We start from the raw sequence: 20,572 nt of genomic DNA, 5'->3' as shown, positions 1-20,572 counted from the left end.
TGTATGGGTACCGCGCACGATTTGAATGGCCCGCGGTGTAGCTGGGGGTCCCATACGCTGCCCAGGGGCTCTAGTAAACAGCGGCCATTTTGAAAAAAAATCCCGCTCACGATCCGAAGGCATGGGAGGCCTCAGTTTAGCGAGAGTCACCATGGCGAGCGCACGGTCAAACGCCTCACGAGCATGCACCACTCAGTCCCTCACCCCAGAGCAAATAGCCCACGAATTATTCTCTGAAGGTGAAGAAAGTGTGTTTGACGATTCAGACAACGATGAGGATTATACACAGTTGTCGGGTGATAGTAGCAGCAGCAGTGAAAGTGAGAATGACCGCCATGCCATGGCGAGGCCTATACGCTCACCGATGCCTCCTCGCCCAGTTTCTACCCCAATTCTACCACGACCTCACAGTTCCTGTGGATATTTTCTGTTTGAGGGTGACGAGTCAGAGGGAGGTGACTCCTTTTCTGGGTTTAGTGACTCAGATCAAAGTTTTATTGAGCCTGTGGCTGGTACCAGTGGTGTAACTGGGCGAGAAATTGTCGCGTCAGCAGCATCTCGCCCGGCCAAGCGCCACCGCATGGCACCACATGAGGGACCAAGACCCTCGTGTTCACGTGCATCCACCTCACGTGCACCCACCTCACGTGCACGTAGCCGCCGTGCTTCTCGCAGACGGTATTCAGCTCCTGGTCGCCGGTATGCATCGCTTCCTCGCCGTCTTTCCTCTGCATCTCGCAGGACGCCTGGTATACTTGAGTGGAGTGATGGTGACGATTTTATTCCTAATATTCCTCACTTTGACGATAAAGATGTAGGGATTACAAACCTTTTCCCTAATCAAGGTGAGGACATGGCTGAGATGGAATATTTTACAGCATTCTATGATGAACCATTCATGGAATACATTGTACACCAAACGAACCTGTATGCTGCTTACCTGATTGAGAGGGAAATCACAGAATTTTCACGACTGCAGCGTTGGAAAAATACCACAGTGGCGGAAATGTATGTGTTTTTGGCACTCTGTTTGTTGATGAAGCACTGTCACAAACATGCAATAAATGACTATTGGAGCAAGGACAAGACAATACCAACACCTTTATTCGGGAAATATATGTCACGAGACAGGTTTCAGATACTCCTCAGGTGTCTACATTTTGGAAGTGTTCAGGACCGAACACCTGATGATAGACTGTGGTGAGTGAGGCACTACATGAACGATGTTATTGGAAAATTCAGAGATTTTTACGTACCAGCACAGAAGCTGGTGGTTGATGAATCTCTCATACTTTTCAAGGGACGTGTTCCATTCAAACAGTACATTCCCTCAAAACGAAACCGATTTGGCCTGAAATTTTTTGTTCTTTGTGATACGTGTTACACATGATTCTGTACTCGGCTAGTGATGTAGACATTCCCGGTAACGACGAACATGGATTCTCGGGGAGTGTAGTGAAGACCATCATGGCTCCGTGGATGAACAAGGGACACATTTTATACACAGATAATTACTATACAAGTCCCTTGCTAGCTCGGTTCTTGCTAGAAAATAGAACCGGATTGGTTGGTACAGTAAAGCCACAACGAAGGGAAATGCCTGTGTTTGACAACGACATTGCAGTTGGTGAGTGTCAGAGAAGGAAAAGTGATAACATTCTGTCAGTTCGGTGGAAATACAAAAGAGAGGTGAACTTGTTGACAACAATTCATGATGGAACAATGGTGAACAGTGGGAAAGTGAGCCATAAAACAAACGCACCACTATATAAGCCAGACTGTGTTTTAGACTATAATATCAACATGCGGTTGATTGATAAATCAGACATGATGATTGGCACTGCAGAGTGTGTGCGGAAGACATGTAGGTGGACGAAAAAAGTGTTCTTCCATCTTGTGGACATGAGCATGCTGAACTGTTTCAACATGTACCTTGTGAGAACTGGACGTAAGCCCACTTTCCGTGACTTTGTATTTGATGCTGCAATACAGTTATTAGGAAAGTTTGCAAAAGATGTCCCAGGTATTCAGCGGCCCATCATAAACCCACTGTTGCAGCATGCTGGTACTCCACGCCTCGCTCACACTGAAGGCTTCCTAGCACACAAACTTAAGTATATGCCACCTGGTGTGAAGCGTGCAATAGCCCAACGTGATTGCTTGGTGTGTAAAACAACGACACGTAGAGACAAGAAACGGAAGCTTGTGCAAACATGGTGTGAAACGTGTGGTATCCCATTATGTGCTGTCGACTGCTTCAATGACTACCACAGTCTAGAAATCTTCTAAGTGTGCTTCAAAGTGTGTATAGCGTGTGCGAGTGTGTAAATATGTAAACATATAAGCAGATAGCGTGTGCGTGTGTGTAAATATATACAAATATAAGCAGAACATACAATATAATAGACTGTAATGACATATTATATTGCCGTAATTGAAAACATTTGTGTGCGCCTGTGTATACTCAAATATGCAACAATTATTGATACAAAATATGTTCAAACAGTATTTGAAACACAATTAGTGAAAAAAAATTAGATAAAATGCGCTTAGACATTGTAAATAAATAGCGCGAAAATATATTTGTGGCAACTCTGGCTGTTTGAGGACCGCGCGCAACACCTCCCGGGCGTGTACTGCATGAGCGAACATGCAGATTGTGACGTCATCACAGAGCTTCTCGGCTCTATTGCAACAAAAGTAAGTACAATAGAATTTTTTTTTTATTTTTCCCGTGATCAGTGAACAGAACTTAACAGATTAGCAAAAAAAAAAATTTTTTTTTTTTTTCAAAATGACATGCACCTGTGCGGATGGCAGGATATTAGATCCCGAGCATGTTAAGGGTTAATCCGTTCCTGGAGACGGCTCGTATTCTGAAAACTCGTATTCCGAAGCTAATTTCCCCATAAGAAATAATGGGAAATGAATTAATCCGTTCCTGACTACCCCAAAAACCCCACATCAAACTAAATTTTTATACCTAATTCATCTAAATAAACCTACAAAACTATGTTCAAGCTATTACTTACCTTGCTGTTGAATGCTGTAGGTGTATGGAAGATGGTGAGGAGGTGGGAGGAAGAGAGGAGTTACTGTTTGAAAGGGGAGTCCCCTTCCATTATCACATCAGGCAGTGAGGACTTCACTGGTATGCACACTCTGGCACATTTTGCCTGCATACCACTAGGACTTGTTTGTCTTACTAAGAATCTGTCTAAAGACACTTGTTTTTCCCTACATTTTAACACTTGTCTGTAGTAAGACATCACATTGTCATTTAAAAGGTCAATGCAACGGCCTGCTACAGCTTTATCTGGGTGAGTTTTTTCAACAGAACTTTGCAGTTCTTTCCATACTTCACACATTTTCTCAATCAAGAAGGGACATCCTCTACTGCCTCTACTCACAGCTATTTTCTTAGGTTGAACCTTATCAATGGCTTTCTTGAGACCCATGGCGAGATATATTATAACAACTTCTATGCTCAAATGGCCAAAAAACCGACATAAAACTGTAAATCCTTGTGAAGAATTCAGGAGGGATAGCCACTGGCCGGGAGACAATGGTAAACTGAGGGGCGGAGGGGTGACGATCGCCGTACCACCACGTGCTAGGTCGGCCTGAACGCGTATCAACAAACTCGCGTTCCGAGGTAACCCTCGCCTTCCGAGACACATTTTCCAAGGAAATCCGGCTCGTATTCCGAAAAACTCGCATACAGGGACACTCGTGTTCCGAGGTACCACTAATTTAAACACCCCGCGTGGGATAAGGGTAGTCATCGGTGAGCTGCACCCGACCATAAACAAACGCCACCTGGGAAAAAATTCAGCGTAGGCCGCCATTGTGTACAGGGCTCAGTTCCCCGGCAGACACCATGGCGAGCGCATCAAGTTCCAACGACCGACCCCGCTCAATGAGGCATTCATCGCAACTTCTGACCGAGGATGAAATAATAAGAATTTGTTCCTGGATGGTGATGATTCTGATATTGACGACTCCGACATTGATCATGATTACACACAGCCCTCAGATGTGGATACGACCAACAATGAGTGTGAACATGCTGGCTCCACCAGGGCTAAGCCTAGATTCTTGCCCATACCTCCTCGCCCTCACTCGACCTCACTTCGTGCCAGACCACACAGTTCATGTGCTACCTTGCAAGATATTGATGTTTTGGTCGACCAGTCTGAGGAAAGAGAATAATTTTCCGGTTTTAGTGACTTAGAATCGGAAATTAGTTTCGGTGCTAGTGCCAGTGGAGTGTGTGGTGTTGCCAAGCGACATTTTGTTGCGTCAGCAGCATCTGACCAAGCCATGCGGCACCGCATGGGACCATATGGGACCATATGGGGACGCTGATGAACAAAGACCCTCAACATCAAGTAATTTTCCATCACCGTCCCTGCCTGCCCCTACTGTTGTTAGACTTGCTTCAGCTCCTGGTCCACAGTTTCCTCGCCGTGGTGCCACTATTGCCTCTCGAAAGACACCAGGTGTTTTTGTGTGGAGTGATAGGACAGATTTTCTTCCACAAATTCCTGTCTTTGATAATTCAGATGTTGGGATTACAGACCTTTTCCCTGATACAGGTCCCGATATGTGTGAAATGGACTTCTTTATCGCATATTTTGATGAGCTGCTCATGGAATATGCTGTTCAGGAAACAAAGAAATATGCAGCTGATCTCATTGATGAGGAGGAGTTATCAGATTTTTCACGTTTACAGCGATGGAAAGATACGACTGTAGGTGAAATGTATGTGTTTTTGGCACTGTGTATGTTGATGAACATTGTGTCAAACACGTACTTGACCATTATTGAAGCAAAGAACATACTGTTTCAACACCAATGTTCGGCAAATATACTGTATGTCTCGAGACCGATTTTCGATAATCCTCAGGTGTCTTCATTTTGCAAATGATAAATACCAGAATGATGATGACAGACTTTGGAAGGTAAAGCACGTCCTGAATGAACTTATTGGAAAGTACAGGGATTTCTATGTACCAACTCAGAAGCTGGTGATTGACGAATCCCCTGTGCTTTTCAAAGGACGTCTTGCCTTCAAGCAGTATATTCCCTCCAAACGCCACCGATTTGGATTGAAATTCTTTGTACTCTGTGACTGTGAAACAGGGATTGTGTTACACATGATAATATATACGGGTACAAATGTAGACATTCCTGCTAATGACCAACATGGCTTCTCAGGTAGTGTTGTGAAGTCACTGCTTGCACCATATCTGAACAAGGGCCACATATTATACGCAGATAACTATTATATACCAGTCCTTTGCTAACTAGATTCTTGATTGATATTAGAACTGGAGTGTGTGGCACAGTGAAGGCAAAACGAAGGGAAATGCCAGTGTTTCACACTACTATGCAGGTTGGTGAATGCGAGCTAAGAAAAACAGGTGGAATGCTTTCAGTCTGTGGAAAGACAGGCGTGAAGTGAACATGTTGACCACCATTCACCATGGTACAATGTTGAACAGTGGCAAGGTGAACAGAAATACAAAACAAATAATCTATAAGCCAGATTGTGTCTTGGACTATAACATCAACATGCGTTTGGTGGATAAATGTGATATGATGGTGGGGGCAGTGGAGTGTGTACGGAAAACAGTGAAGTGGACCAAGAAAATGTTTTTCCACCTTGTTGACGTAACAATGCTGAATAGTTACAATATGTATCTTGTCAAAATAGGTGGTAAGCGAAATTTCTGTGTGTTCAGTTTTACTGTAGTGACACAATTACTAGAGAAGTTTGGCAAAGCAATTCCTGGCATACAGAGGCCCATTCTGTACTCGGTATTGCACCATGCTCCCGCACCCAGGCTCGCTTTCAAGGATGCCTTTGTCACACACAATTTAAGGTATTTACCACCAACTGGAAAGCGTGCAGTAGGCCAGTGTGAGTGCATTGTATGCAAGACAATAACAAAGAAGAAACAGAAACGAAAAATGGTGATGACTTGGTGCACAGCGTGTCAGGTCCCTCTGTGTTATGTCAAGTGTTTTGATGAGTATCACAGTCTTGATGACTTCTAAATGTCCAAGACTGGTGCAAAAACATGTAAATACAGAGTGAGTGAATGTAAATAGTGAAAATAAATGATAAGAAATTGTATATTTTATTGAAAAATAATAAATTTTTGTGCAAATACTTGTGACACTAATATGTGGATAAAATATACATTGACAACAGTTGTATGATAATAAATCAAGTGAGAACATACTGAACCACACCAGTGAAAAAATGGGGGTAAAATATGCCATAGATACTGTAAATAATACAGCGAAAATAAATTCACAGCAACTCTGGCTCCTTCTCCACCGTGTCTGACTCCGCCTGGGCGCACCACGCTCCAGCGAAGATAAATCGTGATGCCATCGGCCAACTTCTCGGCTCATTTATGCCATTGGCAAGTACAATTAATTTTTTTTAATATATTTCCCCGTGCTCAGGGAACACAAATGAAGAGATTAATAAGAAAATAAATTTTTTGGGATTTTTTTTTGTTACGCCTGTGGGTGTTGAAGCCATTATGACCCTTAGCGGCCTAAGGGTTAATAATCATTGGTTCATTAGGCTAATTGATATGTATTGTATCAAGTCGATACCGCAAGATGGTAATGAGGCTCCGAGTCTTCTGGCATTCTATTCGTGGATGGTATTGAAAGTTTAATTTTGATGTCTAGTCTATTTATATACTGTATTTTTTTCTTCTGCTGTAACAGGCAGAACAAATAATCTGATGAAAATCTTGTATTCATTTTCAGTCACTTGATGGGGTTCTTCTATCGTACCATTCGGATGGTAGATAATGGCATTAAGCCGGTGTATGTATTTGACGGTAAGCCTCCAACTATGAAGGGTGGAGAATTGGCGAAGCGACAGGAACGCAGAGAAGAGGCACAGAAGGCTTTAGAGAAAGCTGAGGAGGCAGGTATGTGATTCTTTTTGTACCACGTGTTTTGTAATACAGGTGTATTACTGAAGTCTCTCTTGTAATACAGGTACAGTAGTATCTTTTGTTTTTCTTGAGATTCTTGTATAAGATATATACTTCATTAACTCTTAAATTGTTTCTATTACCATCTGCCATTTTTGTCCTATTTAACATTCAAACAATATATAGTGAGGTGCAGCATGATGTATGAGGTGCACCACGATGTATGAGGTGCAGCACGGTGTATGAGGTGCAGCACGGTGTATGAGGTGCAGCACGATGTATGAGGTGCAGCACAATGTATGAGGTGCAGCACGATGTATGAAGTGCAGCACGATGTATGAGGTGCAGTACAATGTCTGAGGTGTAGCACGATGTATGAGGTGCAGCACGATGTATGAAGTGCAGCACGATGTATGAGGTGCAGTACAATGTCTGAGGTGTAGCACGATGTATGAGGTGCTTCATGATGTATGAGATGCGGCACGATGTATGAGGTGCAGTACAATGTCTGAGGTGTAGCACGATGTATGAGGTGCAGTACGATGTATGAGGTGCAGCGTGATGTATGAGGTGCAGTGTGATGTATGAGGCATGGTATGATGTATGAGGTGCAGCATGATGTATGAGGTGCAGTATGATGTATGAGGTGTGGTATGATGTATGAGGTGCAGAATGATGTATGAGGTGCAGTACGATGTATGAGATTCAGCACGATGTATGAGGTGCAGCACGATGTATGAGATGCAGCACGATGTATGAGGTTCAGTATGATGTATGAGGTGAATCACAATGTATGAGGTGTGGTATGATGTATGAGGTGCAGCATGATGTATGAGGTGCAGTACGATGTATGAGATGCAGCACGATGTATGAGGTTCAGTATGATGTATGAGGTGAATCACAATGTATGAGGTGTGGTATGATGTATGAGGTGCAGCACGATGTATGAGGTGCAGTACGATGTATGAGGTGCAGCACGATGTATGAGGTGCATCACGATGTATGAGGTGAATCACAATGTATGAGGTGTGATACGATGTATGAGGTGCAGCACGATGTATGAGGTTCAGTACGATGTATGAGGTGCAGCACGATGTATGAGGTGCAGCACGATGTATGTGGTGTTATGTGATGTATAAGGTGTGGTACGATGTATGAGGTGCAGTGCGATGTATGAGGTGCAGCACGATGTATGAGATGCAGCACGATGTATGAGGTGCAGCACGCTATATGAGGTACAGTACGATGTATGAGGTGCAGCTCAATGTATTAGATGCAGCACAATGTATTAGGTGCAGCACGATGTATGAGGTGTGGCCCGATGTATGAGGTGCTGCACGGTGTATGACATGCAGCACAATGTACGAGGTGCAGTATGCTATATGAGGTACAGCATGATGTATGATGTGTGGTGTGATGTATGAGGTGCACCACGATGTATGAGGTGCAGCATGATGTATGAGGTGCAGCACAATGTATGAGGTGCAGCACGATGTATGAGGTGCAGCACTATGAGGTGCAGCACGATGTATAAGGTGCAGCACGATGTATGAGGTGCAGCACGATGTATGAGGTGCAGCACGATGTATGAAGTGCAGCACGATGTATGAGGTGCAGTACAATGTCTGAGGTGTAGCACGATGTATGAGGTGCTTCACGATGTATGAGATGCGGCACGATGTATGAGGTGCAGTACAATGTCTGAGGTGTAGCACGATGTATGAGGTGCAGTACAATGTCTGAGGTGTAGCACGATGTATGAGGTGCAGTACGATGTATGAGGTGCAGCGTGATGTATGAGGTGCAGCGTGATGTATGAGGCGTGGTATGATGTGTGAGGTGCAGCATGATGTATGAGGTGCAGCATGATGTATGAGGTGTGGTATGATGTATGAGGTGCGGTACGATGTATGAGATGCAGCACGATGTATGAGGTGCAGTACGATGTATGAGATGCAGCACGATGTATGAGGTTCAGTATTATGTATGAGGTGTGGTATGATGTATGAGGTGCAGCATGATGTATGAGGTGCAGTACGATGTATGAGATGCAGCACGATGTATGAGGTTCAGTATGATGTATGAGGTGTGGTATGATGTATGAGGTGCAGCATGATGTATGAGGTGCAGTACGATGTATGAGGTGCAGCACGATGTATGAGGTGCATCACGATGTATGAGGTGAATCACAAAGTATGAGGTGCAGCACAATGTATGAGGTGCAGTATGATGTATGAGGTTCAGTATGATGTATGAGGTGTGGTATGATGTATGAGGTGTGGTATGATGTATGAGGTGAATCACAATGTATGAGGTGAATCACAATGTATGAGGTGTGATACGATGTATGAGGTGCAGCACGATGTATGAGGTGAATCACAATGTATGAGGTGCAGCACAATGTATGAGGTGCAGTACGATGTATGAGGTGCAGCACGATGTATGAGGTGTGGTATGATGTATGAGGTGTGGCACGATGTATGAGGTGCAGCACGATGTATGTGGTGTTATGTGATGTATAAGGTGCGGTACGATGTATGAGGTGCAGTGCGATGTATGAGGTGCAGCACGATGTATGAGATGCAGCACGATGTATGAGGTGCAGCACGCTATATGAGGTACAGTACGATGTATGAGGTGCAGCTCAATGTATTAGATGCAGCACAATGTATTAGGTGCAGCACGATGTATGAGATGTGGCCCGATGTATGAGGTGCTGCACGGTGTATGACACGCAGCACAATGTACGAGGTGCAGTATGCTATATGAGGTACAGCATGATGTATGAGGTGCAGCATGATGTATGAGGTGCAGCACGATGTATGAGGTGCAGCACGATGTATGAGGTGCAGCACGATGTATGAGGTGCAGCACGATGTATGAGGTGCAGCACGATGTATGAGGTGCAGCACGATGTATGAGGTACAGCAAGATGTATGATGTGTGGTGTGATGTATGAGGTGCAGCACGATGTATGAGGTGCAGCACGATGTATGAGGTGCAGCATGATGTATGAGGTGCAGCACGATGTATGAGGTGTAGCACGATGTATGAGGTGCAGCACGATGTATGAAGTGCAGCACGATGTATGAGGTGCAGTACAATGTCTGAGGTGTAGCACGATGTATGAGGTGCTTCATGATGTATGAGATGCGGCACGATGTATGAGGTGCAGTACAATGTCTGAGGTGTAGCACGATGTATGAGGTGCAGTACGATGTATGAGGTGCAGCGTGATGTATGAGGTGCAGTGTGATGTATGAGGCGTGGTATGATGTATGAGGTGCAGCATGATGTATGAGGTGCAGCATGATGTATGAGGTGTGGTATGATGTATGAGGTGCAGAATGATGTATGAGGTGCAGTACGATGTATGAGATGCAGCACGATGTATGAGGTGCAGCACGATGTATGAGATGCAGCACGATGTATGAGGTTCAGTATGATGTATGAGGTGAATCACAATGTATGAGGTGTGGTATGATGTATGAGGTGCAGCATGATGTATGAGGTGCAGTACGATGTATGAGATGCAGCACGATGTATGAGGTTCAGTATGATGTATGAGGTGAATCACAATGTATGAGGTGTGGTATGATGTATGAGGTGCAGCACGATGTATGAGGTGCAGTACGATGTATGAGGTGCAGCACGATGTATGAGGTGCATCACGATGTATGAGGTGAATCACAATGAGGTGTGATACGATGTATGAGGTGCAGCACGATGTATGAGGTTCAGTACGATGTATGAGGTGCAGCACGATGTATGAGGTGCAGCACGATGTATGTGGTGTTATGTGATGTATAAGGTGTGGTACGATGTATGAGGTGCAGTGCGATGTATGAGGTGCAGCACGATGTATGAGATGCAGCACGATGTATGAGGTGCAGCACGCTATATGAGGTACAGTACGATGTATGAGGTGCAGCTCAATGTATTAGATGCAGCACAATGTATTAGGTGCAGCACGATGTATGAGGTGTGGCCCGATGTATGAGGTGCTGCACGGTGTATGACATGCAGCACAATGTACGAGGTGCAGTATGCTATATGAGGTACAGCATGATGTATGATGTGTGGTGTGATGTATGAGGTGCACCACGATGTATGAGGTGCAGCATGATGTATGAGGTGCAGCACAATGTATGAGGTGCAGCACGATGTATGAGGTGCAGCACTATGAGGTGCAGCACGATGTATAAGGTGCAGCACGATGTATGAGGTGCAGCACGATGTATGAAGTGCAGCACGATGTATGAGGTGCAGTACAATGTCTGAGGTGTAGCACGATGTATGAGGTGCTTCACGATGTATGAGATGCGGCACGATGTATGAGGTGCAGTACAATGTCTGAGGTGTAGCACGATGTATGAGGTGCAGTACAATGTCTGAGGTGTAGCACGATGTATGAGGTGCAGTACGATGTATGAGGTGCAGCGTGATGTATGAGGTGCAGCGTGATGTATGAGGCGTGGTATGATGTATGAGGTGCAGCATGATGTATGAGGTGCAGCATGATGTATGAGGTGTGGTATGATGTATGAGGTGCGGTACGATGTATGAGATGCAGCACGATGTATGAGGTGCAGTACGATGTATGAGATGCAGCACGATGTATGAGGTTCAGTATTATGTATGAGGTGAATCACAATGTATGAGGTGTGGTATGATGTATGAGGTGCAGCATGATGTATGAGGTGCAGTACGATGTATGAGATGCAGCACGATGTATGAGGTTCAGTATGATGTATGAGGTGTGGTATGATGTATGAGGTGCAGCATGATGTATGAGGTGCAGTACGATGTATGAGGTGCAGCACGATGTATGAGGTGCATCACGATGTATGAGGTGAATCACAAAGTATGAGGTGCAGCACAATGTATGAGGTGCAGTATGATGTATGAGGTTCAGTATGATGTATGAGGTGTGGTATGATGTATGAGGTGTGGTATGATGTATGAGGTGAATCACAATGTATGAGGTGAATCACAATGTATGAGGTGTGATACGATGTATGAGGTGCAGCACGATGTATGAGGTGAATCACAATGTATGAGGTGCAGCACAATGTATGAGGTGCAGTACGATGTATGAGGTGCAGCACGATGTATGAGGTGTGGTATGATGTATGAGGTGTGGCACGATGTATGAGGTGCAGCACGATGTATGTGGTGTTATGTGATGTATAAGGTGCGGTACGATGTATGAGGTGCAGTGCGATGTATGAGGTGCAGCACGATGTATGAGATGCAGCACGATGTATGAGGTGCAGCACGCTATATGAGGTACAGTACGATGTATGAGGTGCAGCTCAATGTATTAGATGCAGCACAATGTATTAGGTGCAGCACGATGTATGAGATGTGGCCCGATGTATGAGGTGCTGCACGGTGTATGACACGCAGCACAATGTACGAGGTGCAGTATGCTATATGAGGTACAGCATGATGTATGAGGTGCAGCATGATGTATGAGGTGCAGCACGATGTATGAGGTGCAGCGCGATGTATGAGGTGCAGCACGATGTATGAGGTGCAGCACGATGTATGAGGTGCAGCACGATGTATGAGGTACAGCATGATGTATGATGTGTGGTGTGATGTATGAGGTGCAGCACGATGTATGAGGTGCAGGACGATGTATGAGGTGCAGCATGATGTATGAGGTGCAGCACGATGTATGAGGTGCAGTACAATGTCTGAGGTGTAGCACGATGTATGAGGTGCTTCACGATGTATGAGATGCGGCACGATGTATGAGGTGCAGTACAATGTCTGAGGTGTAGCACGATGTATGAGGTGCAGTACGATGTATGAGGTGCAGCATGATGTATGAGGTGCAGCGTGATGTATGAGGCGTGGTATGATGTATGAGGTGCAGCATGATGTATGAGGTGCGGTACGATGTATGAGATGCAGCACGATGTATGAGGTGAATCACAATGTATGAGGTGTGGTATGATGTATGAGGTGCAGCATGATGTATGAGGTGCAGTACGATGTATGAGGTGAATCACAATGTATGAGGTGTGGTATGATGTATGAGGTGCAGCACGATGTATGAGGTGCAGTACGATGTATGAGGTGCAGCACGATGTATGAGGTGCGGCACGATGTATGAGGTGCATCACGATGTATGAGGTGAATCACAATGTATGAGGTGTGATACGATGTATGAGGTGCAGCACGATGTATGAGGTGAATCACAATGTATGAGGTGCAGCACAATGTATGAGGTGCAGTACGATGTATGAGGTGCAGCACGATGTATGAGGTGTGGTATGATGTATGAGGTGCAGCATGATGTATGAGGTACAGCATGATATATAAGGTGCAGCACGATGTATGAGGTGCATCACGATGTATGAGGTGAATCACAATGTATGAGGTGTGATACGATGTATGAGGTGCAGCACGATGTATGAGGTTCAGTACGATGTATGAGGTGCAGCACGATGTATGAGGTGCAGCACGATGTATGTGGTGTTATGTGATGTATAAGGTGTGGTACGATGTATGAGGTGCAGTGCGATGTATGAGGTGCAGCACGATGTATGAGATGCAGCACGATGTATGAGGTGCAGCACGCTATATGAGGTACAGTACGATGTATGAGGTGCAGCTCAATGTATTAGATGCAGCACAATGTATTAGGTGCAGCACGATGTATGAGGTGTGGCCCGATGTATGAGGTGCTGCACGGTGTATGACATGCAGCACAATGTACGAGGTGCAGTATGCTATATGAGGTACAGCATGATGTATGATGTGTGGTGTGATGTATGAGGTGCACCACGATGTATGAGGTGCAGCATGATGTATGAGGTGCAGCACAATGTATGAGGTGCAGCACGATGTATGAGGTGCAGCACTATGAGGTGCAGCACGATGTATAAGGTGCAGCACGATGTATGAGGTGCAGCACGATGTATGAGGTGCAGCACGATGTATGAAGTGCAGCACGATGTATGAGGTGCAGTACAATGTCTGAGGTGTAGCACGATGTATGAGGTGCTTCACGATGTATGAGATGCGGCACGATGTATGAGGTGCAGTACAATGTCTGAGGTGTAGCACGATGTATGAGGTGCAGTACAATGTCTGAGGTGTAGCACGATGTATGAGGTGCAGTACGATGTATGAGGTGCAGCGTGATGTATGAGGTGCAGCGTGATGTATGAGGCGTGGTATGATGTATGAGGTGCAGCATGATGTATGAGGTGCAGCATGATGTATGAGGTGTGGTATGATGTATGAGGTGCGGTACGATGTATGAGATGCAGCACGATGTATGAGGTGCAGTACGATGTATGAGATGCAGCACGATGTATGAGGTTCAGTATTATGTATGAGGTGAATCACAATGTATGAGGTGTGGTATGATGTATGAGGTGCAGCATGATGTATGAGGTGCAGTACGATGTATGAGATGCAGCACGATGTATGAGGTTCAGTATGATGTATGAGGTGTGGTATGATGTATGAGGTGCAGCATGATGTATGAGGTGCAGTACGATGTATGAGGTGCAGCACGATGTATGAGGTGCATCACGATGTATGAGGTGAATCACAAAGTATGAGGTGCAGCACAATGTATGAGGTGCAGTATGATGTATGAGGTTCAGTATGATGTATGAGGTGTGGTATGATGTATGAGGTGAATCACAATGTATGAGGTGAATCACAATGTATGAGGTGTGATACGATGTATGAGGTGCAGCACGATGTATGAGGTGAATCACAATGTATGAGGTGCAGCACAATGTATGAGGTGCAGTACGATGTATGAGGTGCAGCACGATGTATGAGGTGTGGTATGATGTATGCGGTGTGGCACGATGTATGAGGTGCAGCACGATGTATGTGGTGTTATGTGATGTATAAGGTGCGGTACGATGTATGAGGTGCAGTGCGATGTATGAGGTGCAGCACGATGTATGAGATGCAGCACGATGTATGAGGTGCAGCACGCTATATGAGGTACAGTACGATGTATGAGGTGCAGCTCAATGTATTAGATGCAGCACAATGTATTAGGTGCAGCACGATGTATGAGATGTGGCCCGATGTATGAGGTGCTGCACGGTGTATGACACGCAGCACAATGTACGAGGTGCAGTATGCTATATGAGGTACAGCATGATGTATGAGGTGCAGCATGATGTATGAGGTGCAGCACGATGTATGTGGTGTTATGTGATGTATAAGGTGTGGTACGATGTATGAGGTGCAGTGCGATGTATGAGGTGCAGCACGATGTATGAGATGCAGCACGATGTATGAGGTGCAGCACGCTATATGAGGTACAGTACGATGTATGAGGTGCAGCTCAATGTATTAGATGCAGCACAATGTATTAGGTGCAGCACGATGTATGAGGTGTGGCCCGATGTATGAGGTGCTGCACGGTGTATGACATGCAGCACAATGTACGAGGTGCAGTATGCTATATGAGGTACAGCATGATGTATGATGTGTGGTGTGATGTATGAGGTGCGGTACGATGTATGAGATGCAGCACGATGTATGAGGTGCAGTACGATGTATGAGATGCAGCACGATGTATGAGGTTCAGTATTATGTATGAGGTGAATCACAATGTATGAGGTGTGGTATGATGTATGAGGTGCAGCATGATGTATGAGGTGCAGTACGATGTATGAGATGCAGCACGATGTATGAGGTTCAGTATGATGTATGAGGTGTGGTATGATGTATGAGGTGCAGCATGATGTATGAGGTGCAGTACGATGTATGAGGTGCAGCACGATGTATGAGGTGCATCACGATGTATGAGGTGAATCACAAAGTATGAGGTGCAGCACAATGTATGAGGTGCAGTATGATGTATGAGGTTCAGTATGATGTATGAGGTGTGGTATGATGTATGAGGTGTGGTATGATGTATGAGGTGAATCACAATGTATGAGGTGAATCACAATGTATGAGGTGTGATACGATGTATGAGGTGCAGCACGATGTATGAGGTGAATCACAATGTATGAGGTGCAGCACAATGTATGAGGTGCAGTACGATGTATGAGGTGCAGCACGATGTATGAGGTGTGGTATGATGTATGAGGTGTGGCACGATGTATGAGGTGCAGCACGATGTATGTGGTGTTATGTGATGTATAAGGTGCGGTACGATGTATGAGGTGCAGTGCGATGTATGAGGTGCAGCACGATGTATGAGATGCAGCACGATGTATGAGGTGCAGCACGCTATATGAGGTACAGTACGATGTATGAGGTGCAGCTCAATGTATTAGATGCAGCACAATGTATTAGGTGCAGCACGATGTATGAGATGTGGCCCGATGTATGAGGTGCTGCACGGTGTATGACACGCAGCACAATGTACGAGGTGCAGTATGCTATATGAGGTACAGCATGATGTATGAGGTGCAGCATGATGTATGAGGTGCAGCACGATGTATGAGGTGCAGCACGATGTATGAGGTGCAGCACGATGTATGAGGTGCAGCACGATGTATGAGGTGCAGCACGATGTATGAGGTACAGCATGATGTATGATGTGTGGTGTGATGTATGAGGTGCAGCACGATGTATGAGGTGCAGGACGATGTATGAGGTGCAGCATGATGTATGAGGTGCAGCACGATGTATGAGGTGCAGTACAATGTCTGAGGTGTAGCACGATGTATGAGGTGCTTCACGATGTATGAGATGCGGCACGATGTATGAGGTGCAGTACAATGTCTGAGGTGTAGCACGATGTATGAGGTGCAGTACGATGTATGAGGTGCAGCATGATGTATGAGGTGCAGCGTGATGTATGAGGCGTGGTATGATGTATGAGGTGCAGCATGATGTATGAGGTGCGGTACGATGTATGAGATGCAGCACGATGTATGAGGTGAATCACAATGTATGAGGTGTGGTATGATGTATGAGGTGCAGCATGATGTATGAGGTGCAGTACGATGTATGAGGTGAATCACAATGTATGAGGTGTGGTATGATGTATGAGGTGCAGCACGATGTATGAGGTGCAGTACGATGTATGAGGTGCAGCACGATGTATGAGGTGCGGCACGATGTATGAGGTGCATCACGATGTATGAGGTGAATCACAATGTATGAGGTGTGATACGATGTATGAGGTGCAGCACGATGTATGAGGTGAATCACAATGTATGAGGTGCAGCACAATGTATGAGGTGCAGTACGATGTATGAGGTGCAGCACGATGTATGAGGTGTGGTATGATGTATGAGGTGCAGCATGATGTATGAGGTACAGCATGATATATAAGGTGCAGCACGATGTATGAGGTGCATCACGATGTATGAGGTGAATCACAATGTATGAGGTGTGATACGATGTATGAGGTGCAGCACGATGTATGAGGTTCAGTACGATGTATGAGGTGCAGCACGATGTATGAGGTGCAGCACGATGTATGTGGTGTTATGTGATGTATAAGGTGTGGTACGATGTATGAGGTGCAGTGCGATGTATGAGGTGCAGCACGATGTATGAGATGCAGCACGATGTATGAGGTGCAGCACGCTATATGAGGTACAGTACGATGTATGAGGTGCAGCTCAATGTATTAGATGCAGCACAATGTATTAGGTGCAGCACGATGTATGAGGTGTGGCCCGATGTATGAGGTGCTGCACGGTGTATGACATGCAGCACAATGTACGAGGTGCAGTATGCTATATGAGGTACAGCATGATGTATGATGTGTGGTGTGATGTATGAGGTGCACCACGATGTATGAGGTGCAGCATGATGTATGAGGTGCAGCACAATGTATGAGGTGCAGCACGATGTATGAGGTGCAGCACTATGAGGTGCAGCACGATGTATAAGGTGCAGCACGATGTATGAGGTGCAGCACGATGTATGAGGTGCAGCACGATGTATGAAGTGCAGCACGATGTATGAGGTGCAGTACAATGTCTGAGGTGTAGCACGATGTATGAGGTGCTTCACGATGTATGAGATGCGGCACGATGTATGAGGTGCAGTACAATGTCTGAGGTGTAGCACGATGTATGAGGTGCAGTACAATGTCTGAGGTGTAGCACGATGTATGAGGTGCAGTACGATGTATGAGGTGCAGCGTGATGTATGAGGTGCAGCGTGATGTATGAGGCGTGGTATGATGTATGAGGTGCAGCATGATGTATGAGGTGCAGCATGATGTATGAGGTGTGGTATGATGTATGAGGTGCGGTACGATGTATGAGATGCAGCACGATGTATGAGGTGCAGTACGATGTATGAGATGCAGCACGATGTATGAGGTTCAGTATTATGTATGAGGTGAATCACAATGTATGAGGTGTGGTATGATGTATGAGGTGCAGCATGATGTATGAGGTGCAGTACGATGTATGAGATGCAGCACGATGTATGAGGTTCAGTATGATGTATGAGGTGTGGTATGATGTATGAGGTGCAGCATGATGTATGAGGTGCAGTACGATGTATGAGGTGCAGCACGATGTATGAGGTGCATCACGATGTATGAGGTGAATCACAAAGTATGAGGTGCAGCACAATGTATGAGGTGCAGTATGATGTATGAGGTTCAGTATGATGTATGAGGTGTGGTATGATGTATGAGGTGAATCACAATGTATGAGGTGAATCACAATGTATGAGGTGTGATACGATGTATGAGGTGCAGCACGATGTATGAGGTGAATCACAATGTATGAGGTGCAGCACAATGTATGAGGTGCAGTACGATGTATGAGGTGCAGCACGATGTATGAGGTGTGGTATGATGTATGCGGTGTGGCACGATGTATGAGGTGCAGCACGATGTATGTGGTGTTATGTGATGTATAAGGTGCGGTACGATGTATGAGGTGCAGTGCGATGTATGAGGTGCAGCACGATGTATGAGATGCAGCACGATGTATGAGGTGCAGCACGCTATATGAGGTACAGTACGATGTATGAGGTGCAGCTCAATGTATTAGATGCAGCACAATGTATTAGGTGCAGCACGATGTATGAGATGTGGCCCGATGTATGAGGTGCTGCACGGTGTATGACACGCAGCACAATGTACGAGGTGCAGTATGCTATATGAGGTACAGCATGATGTATGAGGTGCAGCATGATGTATGAGGTGCAGCACGATGTATGTGGTGTTATGTGATGTATAAGGTGTGGTACGATGTATGAGGTGCAGTGCGATGTATGAGGTGCAGCACGATGTATGAGATGCAGCACGATGTATGAGGTGCAGCACGCTATATGAGGTACAGTACGATGTATGAGGTGCAGCTCAATGTATTAGATGCAGCACAATGTATTAGGTGCAGCACGATGTATGAGGTGTGGCCCGATGTATGAGGTGCTGCACGGTGTATGACATGCAGCACAATGTACGAGGTGCAGTATGCTATATGAGGTACAGCATGATGTATGATGTGTGGTGTGATGTATGAGGTGCACCACGATGTATGAGGTGCAGCATGATGTATGAGGTGCAGCACAATGTATGAGGTGCAGCACGATGTATGAGGTGCAGCACTATGAGGTGCAGCACGATGTATAAGGTGCAGCACGATGTATGAGGTGCAGCACGATGTATGAGGTGCAGCACGATGTATGAAGTGCAGCACGATGTATGAGGTGCAGTACAATGTCTGAGGTGTAGCACGATGTATGAGGTGCTTCACGATGTATGAGATGCGGCACGATGTATGAGGTGCAGTACAATGTCTGAGGTGTAGCACGATGTATGAGGTGCAGTACAATGTCTGAGGTGTAGCACGATGTATGAGGTGCAGTACGATGTATGAGGTGCAGCGTGATGTATGAGGTGCAGCGTGATGTATGAGGCGTGGTATGATGTATGAGGTGCAGCATGATGTATGAGGTGCAGCATGATGTATGAGGTGTGGTATGATGTATGAGGTGCGGTACGATGTATGAGATGCAGCACGATGTATGAGGTGCAGTACGATGTATGAGATGCAGCACGATGTATGAGGTTCAGTATTATGTATGAGGTGAATCACAATGTATGAGGTGTGGTATGATGTATGAGGTGCAGCATGATGTATGAGGTGCAGTACGATGTATGAGATGCAGCACGATGTATGAGGTTCAGTATGATGTATGAGGTGTGGTATGATGTATGAGGTGCAGCATGATGTATGAGGTGCAGTACGATGTATGAGGTGCAGCACGATGTATGAGGTGCATCACGATGTATGAGGTGAATCACAAAGTATGAGGTGCAGCACAATGTATGAGGTGCAGTATGATGTATGAGGTTCAGTATGATGTATGAGGTGTGGTATGATGTATGAGGTGTGGTATGATGTATGAGGTGAATCACAATGTATGAGGTGAATCACAATGTATGAGGTGTGATACGATGTATGAGGTGCAGCACGATGTATGAGGTGAATCACAATGTATGAGGTGCAGCACAATGTATGAGGTGCAGTACGATGTATGAGGTGCAGCACGATGTATGAGGTGTGGTATGATGTATGAGGTGTGGCACGATGTATGTGGTGTTATGTGATGTATAAGGTGCGGTACGATGTATGAGGTGCAGTGCGATGTATGAGGTGCAGCACGATGTATGAGATGCA

At 45.4% G+C, this 20,572-nt stretch overlaps 1 protein-coding gene across 1 annotated transcript in view; it reads left to right on the top strand.

Moving 5' to 3' along the window:
* Window positions 1–20,572, top strand: part of LOC123747155 (flap endonuclease 1) — a 134,820-nt gene that overhangs the window by 40,027 nt on the left and 74,221 nt on the right. Inside the window, exon 3 of the mRNA XM_045729175.2 lies at window positions 6,796–6,962. Within this exon, the coding sequence (XP_045585131.1) occupies window positions 6,796–6,962 (167 nt within the window). The remainder of the gene's footprint in view (window positions 1–6,795; window positions 6,963–20,572) is intronic.

Source organism: Procambarus clarkii, chromosome 77 (assembly GCF_040958095.1).
Source record: "Procambarus clarkii isolate CNS0578487 chromosome 77, FALCON_Pclarkii_2.0, whole genome shotgun sequence".
Classification (NCBI taxonomy): Eukaryota; Metazoa; Arthropoda; class Malacostraca; order Decapoda; family Cambaridae; genus Procambarus; species Procambarus clarkii.
This window is presented reverse-complemented; position numbering and strand designations above follow the sequence as displayed.